Here is a 20,615-nt window from a genome sequence, read left to right on the forward strand (position 1 = left end):
CCCCCCCAATTTTCTTTTAATGTTTATTTTTGAGAGAGAGACAGAGAGACAGAGACAGAGTGTAAGTGGGGGAGGGGCAGAGAGAGAGGTAGACACAGAATCCAAAGCAGGCTCCAGGCTCTGAGCTGTCAGCACAGAGCCCAATGCAGGCCGAAGTTATGACCAGAGCCGAAGTCAAACGCCCAACTGACTGAGCCACCCAGGTGCCCCCTGAATTTTTTTCATGCTTCTTTATTTTTAGAGAGAGAGAGAGAGAGCACACATTAGTAGAGAAGAGGCTGAGAGGGGCGCCTGGGTGGCTCAGTCGGTTAAGCGTCCGACTTCGGCTCAGGTCATGATCTCGCAGTCCGTGAGTTCAAGCCCCACGTCGGGCTCTGTGCTGACCACTCAGAGCCTGGAGCCTGTTTCAGATTCTGTGTCTACCCTCTCTCTCTGACCCTCCCCCCATTCATGCTCTGTCTCTCTCTGTCTCAAAAATAAATAAACGTTTAAAAAAAAAAAAAGAGAGAGAAGAGGCAGAGAGAGAGACAGGGAGAATTCCAAGCAGGCTCTGTGCTCTCAGCATGGAGCCCAGGGGGGGCTCTAACTCACAAACCGTGAGATCAAGACTAGAGCCCAAATCAGGAGTCAAATGCTTAACCCAGTGAGCCACCCAGGCACCCCTGAATTGTGTTTTATGAGACTTGCAAGCAACGTGGCAGGAGAGGACAGCCTAAAGAAGAAACCTGACACGGCATCCTGAACAAGGTGACGTTTAAGCTTTCCAGTATAATATTAGCGTTTCGGTAGAATACACTATCAAAAGAAGTATTTTAGGGCCGGAAGCGTGAACAAAGATAAAGTGTTCCAAAGATAAAGGAATTCCCCAAAAAACACTCACGAAGCTGTGCTTCTTTCTTTTCCTTCAAAATACACATCACAATTTGCAATTCAATATTTGTTTATTTAATTTGTTCAAGCTCCGGGAAGAGAGGGACCAGATCTGTTTCGTTCAGTCTTGTATGGTGACTACACATACAGGACACTCCATATTTGTGCAAGAATGGGAAAAGCATAGAAAGTCATGTCCCTAGAGTACTGTCTAGGTCAAAAGGATGCCTTCTGCGAAACTGAAACCAAAAGTAATTTCAAGGTCTTTACTTGTAACTCTTTACGCCCACAAGGGGACACAGAATCACCTTTCCTTCTCCTTAAAACCCTTTGCCTTCTTTCCTATCCATTTATTCCTTATTCTCACACACTGTAGCCCTTAAAAAACTCCTCCAGCCCTGGCCTTCATCCTCCCGCTTTGGCCTTTCTTCTTGCTTCCCAGTTTCCTCCCAAGTCTCTATCACAGAAAAGGCCAAAGACTGCTCTGGAGAGAAGGGCCTCAGCTCACCAGGCCGGGAAGGGAAAAAAACTGCAAACAAGGTTCAAGGCCAGAGAGAAGGAAAGATAAAGAATACTTTCTCTGGGCGCCTGGGTGGCTCAGTGGGTTAAGCTTCCAGCTCTTGATTTGGGCTCAGGTTGTGACTTCACAGTTCGTGAGTTAGAGCCCTTCATCCAGCTCTGGGCTGAGAGCACGGAGCCTGCTTGGGATTCTCTCTCTCCCTCTCTCTCTCTCTGCCCCTCCCTCACTCTCTGTCTCTCAAAATAAATAAATAAATAAATAAACTTAAAAAAAAAAAAGAGTACGTTCTAGGCATGCTCATGCCATCACATAGGAATAAGTGAATTCACTCATCTAACGTGCCATAGTCTTGTTTATTTGCCTGTAGCTTTGGATATAGTAGGCGCTCAATAAATAGGTGCTAAATAAGTGATTAGCAAATAGTCAGGTATAGCTACAACTTAGGGTATGTGGCAGGTTGTAGCAAGAAGTACAGCTGGAAAAGCTGGAAAGGGCTGGTGAGGAAGGCCCTGCTTGGGCATTTGAATTTTATTTTGGATAAAGAGATACAGGTAGAGATAGAGATATAGGTATTCCAAAGCTTTCTGTCTATATGTAGCGTGGTAATATTTCCTACTACAACTGGTAGGATTGCCCTTGCAATTGCCCCGAGCACTTCTGCAACCCTTCTCCACGCCCGCCTCTTTAGTTCACATGTGTCTAGTTCTCAAAACCTGCTGGTCATGATTTGTAGGCGCAGAAAGTACTTTGGGTTCCAAGTCCTTGGTGCCCTCTGTTCTCTCAATGTCTTCTTTCTTAATGTGAAAAAAAGCCCCGGTAGAATTAAAAAAAAATTTTTTTTAATGTTTATTTATTTTTGAGAGTGAGTGGGTGGGAAAGAGGGACGGAGAGAGAGAGGGAGACACAGAATCCGAAGCAGGCTCCAGGCTCTGAGCTGTCAGCACAGAGCCCAACGTGGGGCTCAAACCCACAAACCATGACATCACGACCTGAGCCAAAGTGGGAGGCTTCACCGAATGAGCCCACCCAGAGAGAGGGAGCATGAGCATGAGAAACTTTCATCATACTGCCCCCTGGGGCCCTTCCTTTTTCTGCCTCCCATCCACACTGTCATCACAAAAAGAGTGGGGGACTCTGGAGCTAAATCTAGAGCTCTCTGGCTGCTTCTTGATTGCTGTGTGCCTTTGAGATCCGCATATGAATGTCCTGTCCGAATCAGAGACTGGGAGACGGTTGGGGGTCCCTGGTCAAGTAGATCTCAGCTTGCTGACCAGGCCACAGGGCTCTTATCACCAAGCAAGGTCTTTTCAGAAGGTCACTTGCTAGCCACACCACAGGAAGGCAGGGTACGTGGTCAACCCAGAAATCCAGGGCTTTGGCTGGCTGTTATCAGCAACTAGCCTTGTGAGTTTGAGCTCAGACCCTTTATCTTTCTAGTCCCGTGCTTCCTCTTCTGCAGAATGTGGAGTTAGCCGACCCCTCAGTCCCTTTACATCTGGGAATCTTGAAATCCTGCCCTGAGCCCCACTAGTAATTTCCCTCTCCATCCATCAACAAATATTTGTGGACGTGCACACATGCTCCTGCTCCTCGCTGTGTGCATTTGGTTACCTATTACCCTGGCTTCTCTGAGGTTTCCCTTTCAAGCAAAATAATAAAAACGTAAAGAGCTCTGAGAGGTCTGGGAGGAAATTTCTTACTGGGAGACACTTATCCTGCACCCCGCCAGAGGAGGTGCTGGGGGCTCCCTCCAAAGCCATGGTTCATGGAGACAGAGAGGAAGGAGGCCACAGGTTTCCTAAGGCTTCCCAGGAGCAGGCCCCAGCAAGCTATTTCCTTCATTTTCTGAACCTTTCAGGAACCTCCCAGACTTACATTCTTCCAGAGATGTTTGAAACTGGGGCTTTGCAGCAGTGTTATGCACTGGCATTTGCGGGCTTTGGCAACCCCAATTTTATCAACCCTTTCTCCTGATAGTTCTGGTAGGTGGGTCAGTGGTTTATTAACCCTGTTTCACAGCTGAAGGAGAGCCAGGAAGCAGCTCACCCAGGGTCAGTGAGAGCATGAAGATAAAAAAATAGTAACACAAGAGTCCTAAATCTAGCTGGGGCCATTTCTGCATCCGGTATCCTTGCATTGAGAGCATCCGAAATGACTTGACGCCTCCCCGGATGCATTAACTCTAAACCAGGAACCCACAGGAGAAACTTGCAGCAAAACCCATACTGGACTCTCCATGCAACAAATGACAAAACGAAACTAATCTGAGGCTGCAGGTCTCCGTGGATGCCTGTTGTTACGCCATGAGTCACTCTCCCTAAGATGGAAAGGGTAGAGTCAAGCTACTGAATGAAGCACTTTCCCTGCTCTGTGTTTTAATATTTTAATTTAAAAGGAAATTTGTTATTTAATAAGTGCGCGAGGAGATAACAAGGGCATCGCCTGAGCAAGGCTGCTGGTCAGAGTCCCACAGGGCACCTAAGCCTAAGGTCATCTCGCTGCAGAGAGGAGAGAGAGGCTTCACTTTTGCCCTTCAAGCTCCCAGCTGTTCTGTGGTGCCAGATGTGAGAGAGACTGGCCTATCATAATCACTAGACTGGAATATAAGCCTTAAGGGCAAATTCTTTTTTAAAAAATGCATTTATCTATTTTTTTTTTTTGTTTATTTACTTTGAGAGCGACAGAGGCAGTGCAAGTTGGGGAGGGGCAGAGAGCAAGGGAGACAGAGAATCCCAAGCAGACTTTGCTGTCAGCACAGAGCCCAATGTGGGGCTCGAACTCATGAAACTGTGAGATCATGACCAGAGCTGAAACCAAGAGTCAGACTTAACCAACTGAGCCACCCAGGCGCCCCATTCTTAATTTACAAAAAGAAATAGAGCTGTTAAAGAGATCTACTCTTTTTTCACCGTGTCGGCAAGCATACAGAGGAAATGAAATCGTCATCCAAAGAGTCCGTGATGAGCACGTTCCCTGTTAAGCCTGGAAGTTCAGCCCTGGTCCTGTGAGCTGTGTGACTTTAATGCACACGTGTATACTTTGTCTCTCTGTCTCTCTCAAGTTACATGGCTCACATACCAAAATACAAAAACGTATATAATGAAACAAATATTTGTCATCCATCCTGTCAGCCAGCTATTCAGTTCCCACTGCCCACCCCCAGGGGACAACATCATGTTGTTTCATGTTTCCATCCGGTATCTTTATGAATATAAAAACCGTGATCTTTATGTGGGAAGGGGGCAAGTTTCTTAATTTTTCAAGTCTTGGCATCTTCAGTGCTCAATAATCACTGGCCGTTATTATTTTTAAAATGTTTATTTACTTTGAGAGAGAGAGAGCGAGCTGGGGGAGGCGAGAGAGAGAGGGAGAGAGAGAGAGAATCCCAAGCAGGCTCTGTGCTGCCAGCCAGCACAGAGCGCAATGCAAGGCTTCATTCCAGGAACTGTGAGATCATGACCTGAGCAGAAATCAAGAATCAGAGGCTTAACTAAGCCACTCATGTGCCCCAGCATTTATTCTTGTTAATGATGTTGATAAATCTTCCCAGAGTCTGTGTCCCCTCAGGATATGACCCACGCTCCTGACCATGGCTCCTAGGACACTCTTGTTTACCCCTGAGGGACCAGCTTCGTCTTTGGTTCCCATATGCTCTCATACCAGCCCTCCAGCAGCTTTTGGTTCCTTGAAGATGCCATGCTCCTAGGACTTCTAACATGCTGTTCCCTTTGCTTGGAACATTCTTGTCTTCCCGAAACACAGTTCTCCCCCTGCAACCCCATCCTCTGGCTAATCACCAGCTCATCTTTTCAGCCTTGGCTGGGAAATCTGCGTTGGTGCCCATCCCCTTCCATCAGCGCCATGTGCTTTCACTCTGACAGCACTTCATCATTCACTCATTCATTTGACCAATATTTGAGTGCTAACCACAAGCCAGGCCCTGTCCTCGGCTTATCTGTCACACTGTATTGTCACTGCTTACTTCAATATTTCAATACTTCGTACGGTAACGCACTGTAATGCACATACCATCAAATTCACCCTTTCAAATGTAGAATTCAGGGGTTTTTAGTATATTCACAAGGTTGTGCAACCATCATTTAAATCAGAACACTTTCATCCCCCCAAAAGGAAACCTGCTAGTAGTCATTCTCCATCCTCACCAACCCCCCTAGGCTCTGGCAACCCTTAACCTTTTTGTCTCGGTGGATTTGCTTAATCTGGAAATTTCACATAAGTGGAATCACACAGTATGTGGTCTTTTGTGATTAGCTTCTTTTTGTTAGTGTAATGTTTTCAAGGTTCATCCATGGTGTAGCACACATCAGCACTTTATTTCTTTTTATGGCTGAATAATAGCCCGCTGCATAGGTATACCACATTTGCTTTATCCATCCAGCAGGCGATGGACGATTGGGTTGTTTCCACTTTTTAGCTATTTTGAATGATGCTGCTGTGAACATTCATGTACAAGCTTTTCTGTGAATCTATGTTTTCATTTCTTTTGGAAGTATACATAGGAGTGGAATTGCTGGGTCCCATGGTAACTCTGTTTAATCCTTTTGAGGAACTGCCAGACTGCTTTCTAAAGCGGCTGTACCATTTTCCATCCCCACCAGCAAGGTATGAGGGTTCCAATGTCTACACATCTCACTAACACTTGTATTTGTCTTCTTTGACTCTAGCCATCCTAGTGAGTGTGAATTGGTCCTTCTGAAGCTTTGTGAGGACAAGGACTCCATCCATCTTGCTCTCTACTGTGTCCCAGAACCTAGGACAGTGCCTGGCACTTACCAGACATTCACATTTTGTCTGATATACTCAAAAAGTGTTGAATGCATAGGTAAATCAAAAGCTACTTAGATAATTACCATCTTTATTGATTGTGAGTTTAACTCCCCAGTAGAGATCTATCAAGGGATCTAGTATCTTTTTCTGCACAATACTGTACCACCCCTCCTCTGTTACCATAGTCTCTCTTCAGGGAGAAAATTGGGTTAAATGTAAGCTTTCTTTCCTTTCTTTTTTTTTAAGACTTTACTTTTAAAAAATAATGTCTACATGCAACATGGGGCTTGAACTCACAACCCTGAGATCAAGAGTCACAATGCTCTACTGACTAAGCCAGCCAGGCACCTCAAATTTAAGCTTTCTAATTTTCCTTCAGATACTCATTTGGATCTTAGGTGTGCACAGATTCCTTATTTAGGCACTTACAGATAATTTCTTGGGTACTGGAACACCTTGTTTTTTCCTATGTTCATTTCTCCAGCAGAATTCTCTACTTCCTTCTGCAGGGCTTTCTGCTCACCCGAAGCACTCCATGCTTGCAAATAAATAGTCTTCCTTTTGTTTCCTTCTAAACTGCTCACACTGGGACAGTCAAGAACTATGACAGACGAGCTCTTCTTTTGGAGGTTTTCTTTTAATATCTCTCTACACCGTCTTGGCTCCTTGATGTGGAAGTATCTCGGGACATTTAGAGCAAGGAAGTCAGGCGAGGGACTGGATGACGCTCATAGCCAGCACCCAGCACTTGAAAAATAGTTGTTGGATGGATGGATGGATGGATGGATGGATGGATGTGGATATGTCAGAGATATGTTGCAAAATGCAGACTTGATCAACATACATTTATTGAGTACCCACTGTATCCCACTATGGTGCATGTTGCAACAAAAGGTAAACAAACAGAGGACCTACCTTGGACTAGGAAGTTTCTAAAATCCCAGTCCTAGCTGTGTTATTTACTCCCTTTCTATATCTTTTCACTCTATCGTACACCTAGTGATTTTCAGGATCACATTTTAGCTAAGGAATCTACCCATTGCATAAGCCCCACATAGGAAATTGTGATCTACTCTCAGCAAAATCCGGAATCAAAAGTGCCCCAGTTCGCTCGGTACCCCCAAACAGCTAAGAATCCCCCAAATGCTTAGCTTCCTGATCTTAGGGGTTCCTGGTTGGGAACCCTCCTAAAGAATGGACAGCACGTCCACCAGAGGGTGCTGTGGGGGCAAATTTGTGCCGGGAGGGAGGCTTGACCAGTGACCCTCAGAGCCAGGTAGGCGTCTTGAGTAATTTTCATTCTTCCTGGCGTTGCCTTCCCAGCCCCTTGAACCATCGCCGCCCCTCCTCCCATAGGTGGTTTCCCCTCGATAATTAGCCATTTTCGGGGACTTAAAGAGTGCTTGCTTTGAAAAGACGCCTGGCTTCTGTTCCTGATACCCCGTGGCTCGGGCCACTCGGGTCACAGGCCGGTCGGGCAGGGTGGGTGGGTGGGTGGGTGGAGACCTCCCGGGCGTCAGCGGCCCGGCGCCGCAGGGGCCGCGAAGGGGTTAACCCGGCGGGGGGGAGGGGAGGGGGCGCGGGCCGCGCCTGCGCTCTGCCGCCCTCCATTGTCTCCACGGCGGCGAGGAGCGCCGGCGAGCGCAGCCCGGGACCGAGCGGGGCGGAGCGGCTGGCGGGGCCGGCGGCGGCTGGAGCTAGAGCGCGACGCGACGCGACCGCGGCTTCCCGAGCTCCGCCTGGCCGCGCAGCGCCGCAGCCCGCCCGAGGCCTGGAGGGGTCCGGGCCGGCGTCCATGGTCGCGGCGACCTGAGGAGGGGGACGCGCCCGGCGCCCCCAGCCCTCCTCTGCCTCCTCCTGTCCGGCGGGCGGCCTCCTCCGGCGCCTCCCTGCGCCCGCCCGCCGCCTCCCTCCCTCCTTCCCTGCGGCTCCCCCGGCTTTCGGGAGCCCGGGGGCGGCCTGTGGCGCGCCGAGACCGCGCCGGACTGCGCCTCTTTGGACCTTGAGGGGAAACATGCGTTTGGCTTGGATCGTTTTAAATTCTTAGTTTGGGATCCCCGCCCGCCTGCCTCTTCCGCCCCGCGGGTTTTCTTTCCTTTTTTCTTTTTTTCCCCTTTTTTTCCTCCCGGTCTCCTTTTTGACTCCCTCCCCCTTTATGCTCGCCCAACCCTCCCCCCGCTGCTGAGAAGTGGGGGAGGGTCTCGGCCTCCAGGTTCCCGCCCCACCGGGGCCCGGGCGAGCATGGGGGGCAAGCAGAGCACGGCGGCCCGCTCCCGGGGCCCCTTTCCGGGGGTCTCCACCGATGACAGCGCCGTGCCCCCGCCGGGAGGGGCGCCCCACTTTGGGCACTATCGGGCGGGCGGCGGGGCCATGGGGCTGCGCAGCCGCTCGGTCAGCTCAGTGGCGGGCATGGGCATGGACCCCAGCACGGCCGGAGGGGTGCCCTTTGGCCTCTACACCCCCGCCTCCCGGGGGACAGGCGACTCGGAGAGGGCGCCCGGCGGCGGAGGGTCTGCGTCCGACTCCACCTATGCCCATGGCAATGGTTACCAGGAGACCGGCGGCGGTCACCATAGAGACGGGATGCTGTACCTAGGCTCCCGAGCCTCGCTGGCGGATGCTCTACCTCTGCACATCGCACCCAGGTGGTTCAGCTCGCACAGTGGTGAGTCCGCGGGCGGTGGAGGCCTCGGAGGGTGGAGTGCAAGGGAGGGCGCGTCGGGGCGCCCCAGACCTTCGCGCGCTTGCGAAGATTTGGAGATGGAGAGCGCGACCTGGATCTGTCTGCTTTCCCTTTGGTTCCTGGGGATGAATGGGATATCTAACCTCTAGAAGAGAGGCTTCCTGCGAGGCTGCGGAGCCGGGCGTATTAGGACTTCAGGCGTTGATTCACTTGTGGATGAGCAGAGCCAAACCTGCCTATTGAAGTCCCGTTTATTGGCATCACCATCCTCAGAAAGGAGGTTTTGTCTGGCTTATAACAAGTCGGCCTCGAGGCTTCCTCTCTGTCACTGCAGCATTGTGCCTGCCTCACCGTTAGCAGCGAGGGGGATCCACTTTGACCAAGCAGTGTCTCTCGAACAAAGAGTGTGAAAAGAAAGAAAATTGGGGGCAAGCGTTGTTTGCATTAGGGCTCTCACTTTCGCTGGGAGAAGGGGGTGCCCAGCTTTGCCAGTCTCCTGCTGGAGATCCGTTTGAATTGGTAAAAATGGAGCAGCCGGAAGGCTGCTGGCATATAGACAGGTGTGGCCTGCTGAATGGAGGGCCTAGCCAGGGAACCTCCCTCTGAGGCTTTGCAGGACCAGGGCTCTGGTGGCGGGTGCTGCATGCAGTAGGTTTGGCTCCATGACTCTCGCATCCCTCCATCTTTTTTCTTCTCCTCCATGCTAAGTGCTAGGTCTTCCCGGTGGTCTGTATCTTTTCGTAATGGGGAGGCGGCACTTGATTGCCTGGCTGTTGGTACATCACAGGGCAAGAGGCGGATTCAAAGAATCTGGATGAATTCATTTTGTGAACTTCTGGTGACAGGCCAGCAAAAAGCTGGAGGAGGGTTTCCCAGGCCCTGAGTGGCAGGGCGGAAAAGGCACCGGCAGGAGCTTCTGGAGGAAAACAGGTCTATCGGCTCAGCTCACCTGAGAAGCCAGGTTAGGCTTCTAGAAAATTGGTCACGAGGGCGTGGGGCCGCTATTTGCTAATTGGCAAGTTGGAGTGAAGAAGTTAACATATTCAGACTTCTTTGAGAGAGTGAAGAAAATCTAGGTATTGTGTAGAAAGAAGAAAGATTGCTTTCTGGAGGATGTATCTATTGGATCGCTGTTCTAGCTATGGTTGAAATAGGGTAGACTTTTGGAATCTTTTTTAATTTCTGGTAATAGGTTGGCTTTTGGTTCAGTTCTATAAACTTTAATTTGTGAAGTAATTTTTTGAGGGGGAAATAGTGACTGACTTAGGGTACCGCTTGAAAGTGGCTTTTGAATTGCTAAAATGGTATTTTAGTCCCTGAACAGACCTCTAGATATCATTGGAGCTTCCTCGACCTGCATCAGTCTCTTGCTCTGAATGAGATGCAAGGTGTGACTGCTTTGGGCACTTCGAGACATTTGATCATTTTTAGACATGTTGAAATTAAAATTTTTTTCTCCACAAAATTTGGTCCAGAAACACTTAGCTATAGTTGTGAGATGACGGTGGTTAAGTTTTTGAAAGAACCGTCATTAGTATCCGATTTTAAACTGAAAAACACTGTAAGAAGATTCTCTCTAAAATCACAGAATTTTGTGTGTTGCAAAACAAATGTAATGTTATATAGACCCTTGTCTGGGAAAGGAGTTTGCATTTGGCTAAAATTTCTTATCTGTCTCTTACTAGAAACTTCATTTCCTTATTCCACCTGGTACCAGGTTCCATGTTGGAGTTAAGAGCTTACAGTTGGATTCCAAAATTTCAGACTCTTCAGCTGTAAAACCTGAGTTTAATTTTTTTCATCCAGCTGTGGTGAGGGTAGGAAGAGCCACTGAACCATGAGAATACAGGAAAAGTTGGGGCATATTAATCCCTTTGGGATTGATAATAAAGTGTGTGTGAGGCTGCTCCTAATATTTTGGGTAATACCTTCTTTTTTGAAATTATTTATACACACCTCCCCCCCCACACACATATATGTGGTTTAAAGTAATCTTTATGCCCAACTCATGCTCTATGGAATGAGCCAGTCAGGTGCCTCAGGTAAGAAATTCCTTGTAGGACCGTCCTGTCCTTTTGTAAGACATGGCCTGCCTTACATGCCTACGACATGCCTCCACAAAGTTTCCAAATGCTCAAGTGGGGGCGGGGGGGGGCATCACCCTGATTGAAAGCCACCGCTTTAGGAATTCATTGTTTTATTCAAAATTAAATCATTAATTTTTCCTTTGCAGTTCACTTGATGTGAACCTTCATATTTCCACTTTTGGGCAGTGGTGGTTCTGTCTCACTTTCCGGAACAGGCCACAGGATCTTCCTTCCAGGACATCCTTTTCCTCTCTCGTTTATTGCTGTAAGAGGAGAAACTTGTTTCTATTTTGGAGCTTTTGAGTAAGGTCCAAGCACTTTTTGCTCTTGTGTCACAAGAGTGGAAGCGTAAGGATTTCAGTGCACAATTGAGTAGATGCCTGGAAGTTGATGCGATGTTGTTGCTTGTGTTTTTAAGGTGCTTTTGGAACTCTTCATGGGCACAGAAAACAGTTGTCAGTGAAATAAGTAGGGGAGCTCAATGTACACGAAGCTTCCTCAGAGAGAGTGAGCTGATGTTGTATCTGGAGGTCGGATGCTGGGGTCTCGGCCCCTCCTGGGAGTAGCTATGACCTTGGGTAAGACACATCACCTCTCTTGAGCCTCATCTTTGTTATTTTTAAAATAGATGTGGAAATCTTTGGCAGTCAGCCTGTAAAGGTTGTTCCCGAAAGCCTGTGAGGATACGTAGCCATCGCATCTGTTCCTACACTTCCCCAGGTTGTGACCCTTATAATTGGAATGCTTTTCCTTCCATTCTGTACATGGGATAGCTCTTTCTGGTCCCTTCGAGTTCTACTTAAATTTCTCCTCAGAGGCCACTCTTATAAATTGCCTCCCTCATGTTAATCTCTCCGGTGACTCACCTATTACCTTAACAGCACTTAACACACTTTATAAGTGTTTTATTTATCCTTTTAGTTTTTCTGTTTAGTTTGAGTTTTAAGCTTCTGAGAGCAGGGCTGTGCCTCTTGCTCACTGTTGTCTCTCTTGCACTGTGTGTGCCTGGCACAAATACTTCTCGAGTGAATGAATTGGAGTGCCCCGTGTCCATCATCTCTTTTAATTGTCACAACAATTCTAAGAGGTGGGCGTTTTTATTCCCATTTTACAGGCGAGGAGCCTGAGATACAGGACGAGGGTGAGGAGCCTCCACAAGGTCAAATAGCTAAGAGGTGGCAGAGCTGGGATTGGAATGTAGGTGTCCCGTGTGAGAACCTGGGCTCCTGACCATTACACTCCACGGCCTGTCATCCTGAAACACCGGGAAGCTGGGTAGTGTACTGGAAATTGTACTGCCTGCGAGTCACAGGGCTAGGCTCATCTACTGGTTGCACTACGAGTTAACTGCCTGACTTGTGACCGTGGGCAAGTGAGTCATTTAGCCTCAGACTCACCATTTTGTCACCTGTAAGGTGGAGATAACACCTGTCCTGCTTACCTTTCAGAGTCATGGTGAGTGTCTCATGAGACAGTGTTTACAAAAGCCAAATAACATACAAAAGGAAGGTGGTGTTCCTGTAGGGGCACTTCTCTGATAGTTCTCTGCCTTTCATCGCTGCAGAATTTGCTGGGCAGAGAGATTTAGAACTGTGTGAACTGTTTCTCCAGAATGGAAGCTAGTGCTCTCTATTGAAATCTGACCTACATCGACAGGCCGTTGATAATAATGAATGCCATTGAGAAGAGCTGCTTTATAAGATGAGAGTTAGTGTCCCTTTCTTTCCACATTAAAATGTAAATTTTGCTTTAAGGTGTTTAACCCCCTAGTGGTTTTCTGGGTGGTGTTCTGGAGGTCTGGTCATTCTTTTTTGGTGGTCCTGTTGATCTCAGAACATGGATTACTGGATGTTGGGGGGAAACATAGAGGATCCACCATGTTAGAAGGAAGAGGTTGCCTATTTTCTGGGTCCTGCTATAAAATGGTCACTGAGGGTTTCAATCCAGCTTCTTAGCCATGTGCACGTACACATGTGCATATTCAGAAAAATCTCAACTGTTCTCTGTTGTCACCAAGTCTTCGACTGGGGCTGATAGAAGGTAACTTTTGATAAATCTTTGAATATGCTAGCAGGATATCTCATGGATTCTGTTTTGCCACCATGCTGGCGTTCTCAAGTGATTTAATTGTCTCTTCTTAAATAATTAAAGAGAGTTGCCAACCCTATTGGAGTGGATCAGACAGCCTCCCTGTGCCTCACCATAGGTGTGCGAGAGGTCATGGTCCTTTACATGGTTTCTGGGGAAGGAAAGCATTCTGTGGTCTTCAAAAACCATGACGGCTCTCCTGCTCTGCAAAAGTCCTATTCTTAATGAAAATTTTTTCGGTAAAGCACAGTTTTTAGTTCTTTGTTCTTTGTTTTTAGTTCTTTTACCATGAGGGGCGCCTGGGTGGCGCAGTCGGTTAAGCGTCCGACTTCAGCCAGGTCACGATCTCGCGGTCTGTGAGTTCGAGCCCCGCGTCAGGCTCTGGGCTGATGGCTCAGAGCCTGGAGCCTGTTCCCGATTCTGTGTCTCCTTCTCTCTCTGCCCCTCCCCCGTTCATGCTCTGTCTCTCTCTGTCCCAAAAATAAATAAACGTTGAAAAAAAAAAATTTAGTTCTTTTACCATGAGGGCTTATTTTCTATAAAGTAAAGAGTTCCCTTGAGAAGCTGATGATTCCTTGAAGGTCACAGTCAACTCTTCCTCATTGAGGTTTGAAGGGTGTTGGAAGAAACAATGGTTTCACTCTTAAAGTGTTTGTTTTATGGGACGTGTACATTTTGCTATTAAACAAAGACACACCCCAAATATGTCATAAGGAATACTCTGAGCCAGGCCACTCCGCACCAGAGAAATACACCTCTAGTTCCTTTTGGGAAAAGGAACATGCTTTGTATTTTACAAATGTGATATTCAACCCAAGCTTATTGGGCACTAACATTTTGGCAAATCTGGTTATAAAACTAAATTTCGATTTTGACAGTTTCAGAATTGGAAACAAATTCATAGAGCAGTGGTGGTAACTTAAATGGACGAGTCTCATTTCTGCTTACCCTTAAATAGGTTTTTTTTGTTTTTTTTCATATATATTTTTTAAGTTTATTTATTTGAGAGAGGCAGAGGCAACATGAGTATGGGAGGGGCACAGAGAGAGAGAGAGAGAGAGAGAGAGAGAATCCCAAGCAGGCTCTGCACCATCAGTGCAGAGTCTAATGCAGGGCTCAAACCCACCAAACCGTAAGATCATGACCTGAGCTGAAACTGAGAGTTGGGTGCTTAACTGATGAGCCACCCAGGCGCACCTAAAATAGGGGTGTTTTTAATGATAGTGGGTCACTGAGATTATAGTGCTAGAATCTCAAAGTTAGCTCAAACCCTAAACCCTAATCCCAGTCTTTTAGAATGTTAGAGGAGTATAAATTGCCATCTGTTTCTTTTCTAAGCTTTGTCATGGCCTAGTGTGTATCAGACTGTCTCTAGTGATTACTGTGGGTACAGGCTTGAATATGTAAAGGGACTTCTCGGAGACCCAGCAGTTTTCACTTCTGAATCTTCTTTTCTCATAAGAACAAAGGTTTATCCTTGAATGCAACAGTTGGGTTCCTGGTTGTTGTTGTGGTTAAGTTTATTTATTCTGAGAGAGAGAGAGAACACGAGTGGGGTAGGGCCAGAGAGAGAGGTAGAGAGAATTCTAAGCAGGCTCCGTGCTGTCAGCACAGAGCCCAACGCAGGGCTGCAACTCATGAACTGTGAGGTCATGAGTCTGAGGCTTAACTGACTGAGCCATCCAGGTGCCCCAGGGTTCCTGGTCTTGATATTTGAGGGGTGAGTTGTAGGTATGATTGAATAACCTGAAGACCAACAACCTTCAAGTGAGAAGCAAATAAAGAGCCAAGTTTAGTCTTTTTTTTAAAATCTTTTTTAAAATGTTTATGTTTTGGGGCACCTGGGTGGCTCAGTCGGTTGAGTGTCCAACTTCAGCTCAGGTCATGATCTCATGGTCTGTGAGTTCGAGCCCCGCATCAGGCTCTGTGCTGACAGCTCGGAGCCTGGAGCCTGCTTCACATTCTGTGTGTCTCCCCATCTCTAGGCCCCTCCCCTGCTCACGCTCTCTCTCTCTGTCTCTCAATAATAAATAAACGTTAAAAAAAAAATTAAAAAAAAATAAAAATAATAAAAAATAAAATGTTTATCTTTTTTTTAATGTTTATTGATTTATTTTTGAAAGAGAGAGTTCGTGAACTTGAGCCGGGGAGAGGCAAAGAGAGAGGGAGACAGAGAATCCCAAGCAGGCTCTGTGCTGCGGGCTCAGAACCTGACATGGGGCTCGATCCCAATACACTGTGAGATCATGACCTGAGCCAAAACCAAGAGTCAGACGCTTAACCGCCTGAGCGACCCAGGTGCCCTGAGCCAGGTTTAATCTTAAAGCAGCAGCTGGGGTAGCTTCTCTCCTGATGAGACTGTTTACAGTGAGTTCTCCCTGGAGTTGTTAGAAGTGACAGTACAGCCTTCCTCTGCTGGAAGTAAAGAGGAAGGGGGAATTCACTGGGTCCCTATAAACACCAAGTTAAAGGAGGCATTATAATTTCTAGTGCCCTCTTTGGGTCTATAACAAGAAGGAGGCAGACATAAACAAGCTCCCCTGATTTCTGTGAATGGTTCAAAGGGTTTTCGAACTTGACTCTGCCCAGTATTCTCTAGGGGGTTTGTTAACAGTGCAGATGACTGGACCTCACTCCCAGAATTCAGTGGAGCTAAGGAGAGACCCAAGAATCTAAATTTGTAACAAATGATTCTGAAAATTCTCTTCCCATTGAAAGAACTCTAAATGCTTTTTTTTGGTGCACTCATTAGCATGCTTCTCAATATTACTAAACGGATCAAGTATCTCCTAAGCAGGATCCATACAAATGTTCCTTTCACCTGCTCCCAGAGGGTAGCGTCCCCCAGCAAGAGCATTGCTCATTGTTTGACGGTTTTCTTTTACATGGAACTAAGCATTTTTCTCCAGGAGGGAGGCGTGAGCCCGGCTGCCTTGGTCCTGAGAATTGAAGTTGCTCAGAACAGAAGAGAGTTGTGGCAATGTCTCCTTTCCTTCTGTGCTTGTCTTCCCCCTGATTTTCATTCTAAGGCACAGCTGCCTTTGGCTGCTTGTGCTATTGAAGGGCTTACGGAGCTGTATCCTCTTTTATGTATCCCCAACCAGCAGCTAGACAAGTCAAGATCCTAGAATGAATCCAAACTTTAGATGGACAAAATACCTATTTTTCCTTTTCTCTTGCAGACCCAAAAGTAGGAGACTTTTTGAGTGTGCGTATGGAGATCTGTTGCACTAAGACATTTATTTATTCACTTGGTATTTATTGAGTGCCTCCAGTATACTAGGACCTGTGTCAGGTGGTGGGAAGGTATGTTCATTATAAGACTGATTAGCATTACTTTGTTATTTCTAAGGATCTTTGCTTCCTTACTCCGTAAGAGAGAGTCTGAATATTGCAGCTTATGGGACATTTTCCCTTCTTCCTCGGTTTTTCTCTTGGATGAACAAATTCAAGGTTTTGTCCACGAGGCTGCTACATGGATGGTATTTCCTCCTTACTCTTCACTGATACTCTTTTTTTTTTTTAATTTTTTTTTTTAACGTTTTATTTATTTTTGAGACAGAGAGAGACAAAGCATGAACGGGGGAGGGGCAGAGAGAGAGGGAGACACAGAATCCGAAGCAGGCTCCAGGCTCTGAGCCATCAGCCCAGAGCCCGACGCGGGGCTCGAACTCACGGACTGTGAGATCGTGACCTGAGCTGAAGTCGGCCACTTAACCGACTGAGCCACCCAGGCGCCCCTCTTCACTGATACTCTTAATTCTTTCCTAAACCCTGTTTCTGGGCTAGAGTAGGCGATCATTTCTTTGCAGTTCTAGTCAAGTGCTTGTTAAAAATTCCTCCTATATCCTAATACAAGTGGTCCTTTATCTTCTCAATGAGAATATCAAAAGGAAAAACTGTTTTTCAGGCTCTTCATGTGTATATTTGGCTTCAGTATCTTTGTCTTCCCTAGGGCCACTTTTCTTTCTGGTCATTGAAAACTGTTTTCTAGAAGCATGATCCACCACTTTAGTAATCTTGTCTCTATAAAATTTATCCCAAGCCACAAATACCCATAAGGAAATATGAGGAACAGTTTTAACCCTTGTATGTCTCTGAGCTCCAGACACTGTTGATACTCAGTGCTATTTTAAGTGATTTTTAAAGCCTTGTTTATGGTAGCCAACATTGGTGACCAAATGTCCTCCTCACCTCCCCCAAATGATTATTAAGTGTGTGTTATAGTCAAGTATTTTTTTGCTGAGAGTAAAGGGTTTTAAAAAAAGTGCTCCATGCTCAGAGACTTAATGTGGACTTTAGCTCTAAGAGGGTGCCTTGATTTTTGGAGAAACCTCACCTTGTATTTAGGAATTATGCAGTCATCTTTATCTTAGTGAATTAGACTTGTCGTAGCTTGGCTCCAGCTTTCTCCCCAGTAGTACCTTTAGCCCTCTAAAAGTATAGTTAAATAAGTCATACTTCACAAGAAGTTGTTCTAAAATTGGTCACCTCTGCTGTACAATGTCTTTTAAGGTCAAAGTTGATTTGTTAGCATGCGGGAGAAACTTAAATCTGGAGTCTCCCAATGATTTGGGACAGAGGTAGGAGAACCCAAAACCCTAGACCCCAGCCATTTTGGTCATTTTGCCCACATTGCTCAACTCTCTGGAGATATTTGCACTTGTTTCTTCTTCAATAACCCTTTTTTTCCTGCTAAGAGGGTGCTTTTCCTTAGTGAGGGCCATTAGAATTCTTTTATCCCGCCACTTGCCTAAGTACTCTGGGAATCCTACAAGGATTTGAGGGAGTCCTTGGGATTCCAACTCAAACCAATGAAGTACTTGACTACCATAAATATTAACTTTCTGTGCAATTGTTCTCTTCTACTTAGATCATTTACACTTTTAACGCCCACTAAGATACAATGCCATCTAAGTCAGCTTTCCAGAGAAACTTTGTTAGAATGCCACTCACTACTATAACAAGCATCACCAAATACTCATGTACACCATATATTATTAGTTTTCCTCAGTCCTGGTCAGATCTGACTAAAATATTCATACCATTGCAGCCGGTTGCCTTAGAGAACTCTGGCAAGTCTAATACCTGTGGTGAGGGCTGGCTTGCACACTAGCTGCCTTCCACCTTAATATCTGACCAGCCCAGTCTTGTTGGCTGTGTTTAATTCATCTATTCCCTACCTCCTCTCTCGGCCCGGAGGCCAAGTGCAACATAAAAGGATGGCGAATCTAAGCATCTGCAGTATTTTGAGGTATAGGAATCGCCTATGAAGTGGCAGACCTTTGAGAAATAGTATTGTGAGCTGTTCTGTTTTTGCTGTGGCTTTGGAAAACCTTTGGATTCTTCTACTGAAAATTTGTTTGAAAAAAAAATCTTTTTAATGAAACAGTGTGAGTCACAAAGCAGCCACTCCTTCTCATAATAGCATTTCTCACCAGGGGAATTTTTGGTAGCTGTTGGGGGAGGGATTTGAGTAGGTTGTGGATGATAAATCCCTGGGTAGAACATAACCAGAGGCTGCCATATCAGAACTCTGGTGCTTTCCATGCTGACAGTGAGCCCTGAATTCAAAGTGCAGGACAGCAGAATAGAATGGGGAGGACTGTGCTCAGTGAATAGCCACAGTAGCATGACCAATGAGATTGGAGTTTGACATTCAAACTCAGTTCATTAAAACACCTTTGTAGTGTGAAAGGATCATGAAACTGAGGCCTTGGGTCAGAGGCCCTGAGGCCAATTTACAGGAAGAGCATCACTTTTCTTGTTAAGGGAAGGCTGTGGACCTAATGATGAGAATATAAGAGTCACAAGTGTGCCTCCTTTTTCTATATTGTGAAATGGTGGCATGGCACTTGACACTGACCATGAGACTACTTTGCAAGGAAACGATTCATGTGAGGTCATCTGTGCTCTTAAGATTTTAGGTCTAATAAAGTGTTTAGAACGACACCCAAAGTGAACACATTATACAGCCAGCCCTCTGTAGGATGTTGAAAAGGATACACTAGAGATAGTAAGAGTTTAGAACTAGCAAGGATTATGCTATCAGCATCCAGAATGCTATCCTCAACATCTCTGCCCACCCAAATCTGAGTTTTAACTGTTTTCAACTTCAGTGACTTACAACTCTTCAGTCCTTGCGGCTGAACCAGTCTTATGTAAGCTACAGACAGAGGAAAGTCTGAAAGGTTATTACAACTGTGTTAAGATTTGCTTTCCTTTGGAAAGTCGTAGCTGTCTCCACTCTGTTTTCCTGGCTTTGTACTTTTCTTCAAAGCCTCTTACCAGTTCTTCCAAGGCCCCAGAGCTCAAAAAAAGGGGAACAGGAAGTCAGCGTTTGATGCCTAAGAACCAGCAATAGAAAACAAGGCCCAAACAAGGGACTCAGAGGGGGATTTCTGGGCCTTGAAGCTATCAGGCCTGTAGGATTACAGATCCATCCTTCGGGGATGGCCTTGAAATGAGGAAAGAGCAAGAGGAACCTCTGCTTCCCTGAGCGGACTACTTTTTCTTGGGTGATATGGTGTAGGCTCAACATTTTTAATTGATCCCATAATTACAAAGTACCTTTTGCCTAAGGAGTTCGAAACACTTAAGGTAAAAGTGATGGTCACTTTTTAAATTGAGTTTTTAATTTTAATTCCAGTGTAGTTAACATACAGTGTTACATTAGTTTCAGGTATACAATGTAGTGATTCCATGCATCACCCAGTGCCCATAATGATAAATATACTCTTGATCTCCGTCCCCTATTTTACCCACCCCCACCACCCACCTCCTCTCTGGTAACCATCAGTTTGTTCTCTAATATTAAAGGGTCTATTTCTTGGTTTGTCTCTCTCTCTCTCTCTCTCTTTTTTTTTTTTTTTTTTACCCTTTGCTTGTTTGTTTTGTTTCTTTTAAAAAAATTTTTTTGGGGCGCCTGGGTGGCTCAGTCGGTTGAGCGTCCGACTTCGGCTCAGGTCACGATCTTGCGGTCTGTGAGCTCGAGCCCTGCGTCGGGCTCTGGGCTGATGGCCCAGAGCCTGGAGCCTGCTTCCGATTCTGTGTCTCCCTCTCTCTCTGCCCCTCCCCCGTTCATGCTCTGTCTCTCTCTGTCTCAAAAATAAAATTAAAAAATGTTCAAAAAAAAAATTAAAAAAAAATTTTTTTTTTCTTAACGTTTATTATTGAGAGACAGAGAGAGACAAAGCATGAGCATGGGAGGGGCAGAGAGAGGAGGAGACACAGAATCCGGAACAGGCTCCAGGCTCCGAGCTGTCAGCACAGAGCCCACGTGGGGCTCCAACCCACAGGCCACGAGATCATGACCTGAACCGAAGTCAGACGCTCAACCTACTGAGCCACCCAGGCGCCCCTGTTTGTTTTGTTTCTTAAGTTACATATATGAGTGAAATTACATGGTATTTGTCTTTCTCTGACTTATTTCGTTTATCATTATGCTCTCTAGCTTCATTTGCGTCATTGCAAATGGCAAGATTTCATTCTTTTGTAAGGCTGAGTAATATTCCATGGTGTGTGTGTGTGTGTGTGTGTGTGTGTGTATACGTACATATATATACACATATGTATATTC

The 20,615-nt window shown here is 46.2% G+C and overlaps 1 protein-coding gene across 1 annotated transcript in view; it reads left to right on the forward strand.

The window, feature by feature from the left end:
- Positions 1-7,859: 7,859 nt before the first annotated feature.
- The window catches only part of ZNRF1 (zinc and ring finger 1), a 104,552-nt gene continuing 91,796 nt past the window's right edge, over positions 7,860-20,615 (forward strand). Inside the window, exon 1 of the mRNA XM_047078777.1 lies at positions 7,860-8,843. Within this exon, the coding sequence (XP_046934733.1) occupies positions 8,420-8,843 (424 nt within the window). The 5' untranslated portion in view covers positions 7,860-8,419. The remainder of the gene's footprint in view (positions 8,844-20,615) is intronic.

The sequence above is a fragment of the Lynx rufus genome, unplaced genomic scaffold (genome assembly GCF_022079265.1).
Source record: "Lynx rufus isolate CCGP_SWC_20201006 ecotype Redwood Valley unplaced genomic scaffold, mLynRuf1.p SCAF_16, whole genome shotgun sequence".
In the NCBI taxonomy this organism is placed as follows: Eukaryota; Metazoa; Chordata; class Mammalia; order Carnivora; family Felidae; genus Lynx; species Lynx rufus.